This window comes from Rousettus aegyptiacus, unplaced genomic scaffold (genome assembly GCF_014176215.1).
Source record: "Rousettus aegyptiacus isolate mRouAeg1 unplaced genomic scaffold, mRouAeg1.p scaffold_m13_p_4, whole genome shotgun sequence".
Lineage (NCBI taxonomy): Eukaryota > Metazoa > Chordata > Mammalia > Chiroptera > Pteropodidae > Rousettus > Rousettus aegyptiacus.
In genome coordinates, this window is record NW_023416307.1 from 97,268,758 (window position 1) to 97,271,173 (window position 2,416).

Consider the following 2,416-nt stretch of genomic DNA (forward strand, 5'->3'; position numbering starts at 1 on the left):
CATAGTTGCAGTGTTAAAAACAAAACAAAACAAAACAAAAAGAAAACAGAGTAAACCAAATAAGATTTTCTTTATAATGTAAGGAAACAAAAAAAAAATGGAATAAGCATATTATTACTTGTTTTGAAGACTCAATTCCATTAGCTTATAAAACATATTTTGTTATACTGGCACCTGTATGCTTCTATTTAAAATGAGGGTTCAGAGCTTTCTGGCAATGGAGTTTGCCATCAAAACACAAGTGCTGTGAAAACCACCATTAAATCTAAGCCAAAATGGGAAAGGAAAAGACTTATATCAACATTGTTGTTGGACACATAGATTCCAGCAAGTCTACCATTACTGGTCATCTGATCTACAAATGTGGTGGGATGAACAAAAGAACCATTGAAAATTTTGAGAAAGAGATTGCCAAAATGGGAAAGGGCTCCTTAAAATATGCCTGGGTCTTGGATAAACTGAAAGTTGGACATGAGCATGGTTTCATCATTGATATCTCTCTGTGGAAATTCAAGATTAGCGAGTATTCTGTGACCATCATTGATGCCTCAGGACAGAGAGACTTTATCAAAAACATGATTACAAGCACATCACAGGCTGACTGTGCTGTCCTGATTGTTGCTGCTGGTGTCAGTGAATTTGAAGTGAATATCTTGAAGTATGGGCAGACCTGTGAGCATGCCCTTCTGGCTTATGCACTGGCTGTAAAAAAATTAATTGCTGATGCTAAACTAGATTCCACTGAGCTTCACTACAGCTGTAAGTACAAGAAAATCATTAAGGAAGTCGGCACCTACATTAAGAAAATTGGCTACAACCCTGACACAGTAGCATTTGTGACAATTTCAGATTGGAACGGTAATGGTGACAACATGCTGGAGCCAAGTGCTAACATGTCTTGGTTAAAGAACTGCAAAATCACCCATAAAGATGGCAGTGACAGTGGAACCACACTGTTTGAAACTCTGGATTGCATCCTGCCACCAAATGTCCAACTGATGAGCCTTTCCATCTGCCCCTCCACGATGTCTACAAAATTGGTGGTATTGGTATTGTTCATGTGGGCCGAGTGGAGACTGGTGTTCTGAAACCTCGCATGGTGGTCACCTTTGCTCCAGTCAACATTACAATTGAAGTAAAGTCTGTTGAAATGCCCCATGAAGCTTTGAATGAAGCTCTTCCTGGGGACAATGTGGTTTTAATGTCAAGAGTGTGTCGGTTAAAGATGTTCGTTGTGGTAATGTGGCTGGTGACAGCAAAAATGATTCATCAGTGGAAGGAGCTGGATTCAAGACTCAGGTGATTATTATGAACCATCCAGGCTAAATCAGTGCCATATACACACCTATACTGGGTTGGCACACAGCTCACATTGCTTCAAAATTTGCTGATAAAATTGATTGTCGTTCTGGGCAAAAGCTGGAATGGACTGAAGTTTTTGAAATCTGGTGATGCTGCCATTGTTGATATGGTTCCTGGCAAGCCCACATGTGTTGAGAGATTCTCTGACTGTCCTCCTCTGCACAGTTTTGCAGAGATAGTTGCTGTGGGTGTCATCGAAGCAGTGGACAAGAAGGCAGCTGGAACTGACAAGGTCGCCAAGTCTGCCCAGAAAGCTCAGAAGTCTAAATGAGTATTATCCCCAATACCTACCACCTCAGTCTTAATCAGTGGTGGAAGAATGGTTTCAGAACTGTTTGTCTCAATTAACCATTTAAATTTAATAGTAAAAGACTGGTTAATGATTACAATGCATCGTAAAATCTTTAGAAGGAAAGATGAATGTTTTACGGACTTTTTTGTGTGTGCATGCACATGTGTGTGTGGCAGTTTTAAAGCTTTTAGTTTTTAAAAATCAGTACTTTTTAATGGAAATAACTTAACCAAAAAACCTGTCACAGAATTCTGAGACCGTTTAAGACAAAGTTTAATGACAAACTCGTGTGTTCTTTTGGTCAACACTGTAACTTCTATAGTACTGCATACATAGAAGACTTGCCCATAAAAGACTATTTCTGGTGTTATATCCACTGAAAATTTAGAATTAGATAATTCTGGGTTAAAAATTTTTTTATGGGTGGGAACTTGGGGCTTTTCACCTTGCCTGAAGGGGAGGAATTACATAGTAAAAAGCTATGGGAGGAGTCTGTTGGTTCAAAACTTCATAGGTTAGGACAGATAAGCAAAGAGTGACTGTTTATGTGTAAGCTAGTTACAAAGACTAAATTCTGTAATAGTAAAGTCCATGTGTTGCATATGAAATTTTGTGTAGTTACATCAATATTGAGTAAATTTGTTGGTATATAAATTTTAGTTTTCCAGTTATTGAAATGTGAATTCTCACATTTACGAATACTCAGGTAGTTTATAAAGAACTGAAAATGAGGCTTAAATCATATTGAGCACTGTCTTGCTA

At 38.2% G+C, this 2,416-nt stretch overlaps 1 protein-coding gene across 1 annotated transcript; it reads left to right on the plus strand.

The window, feature by feature from the left end:
• Window positions 1–275: 275 nt before the first annotated feature.
• LOC107513406 (elongation factor 1-alpha 1-like) lies at window positions 276–1,633 on the plus strand. Its single transcript, XM_036219367.1, is given in 4 exon segments — window positions 276–987; window positions 990–1,190; window positions 1,193–1,424; window positions 1,426–1,633. Coding segments are annotated over 4 exon segments (1,353 nt in total).
• The last annotated feature ends 783 nt before the right edge of the window (window positions 1,634–2,416 follow it).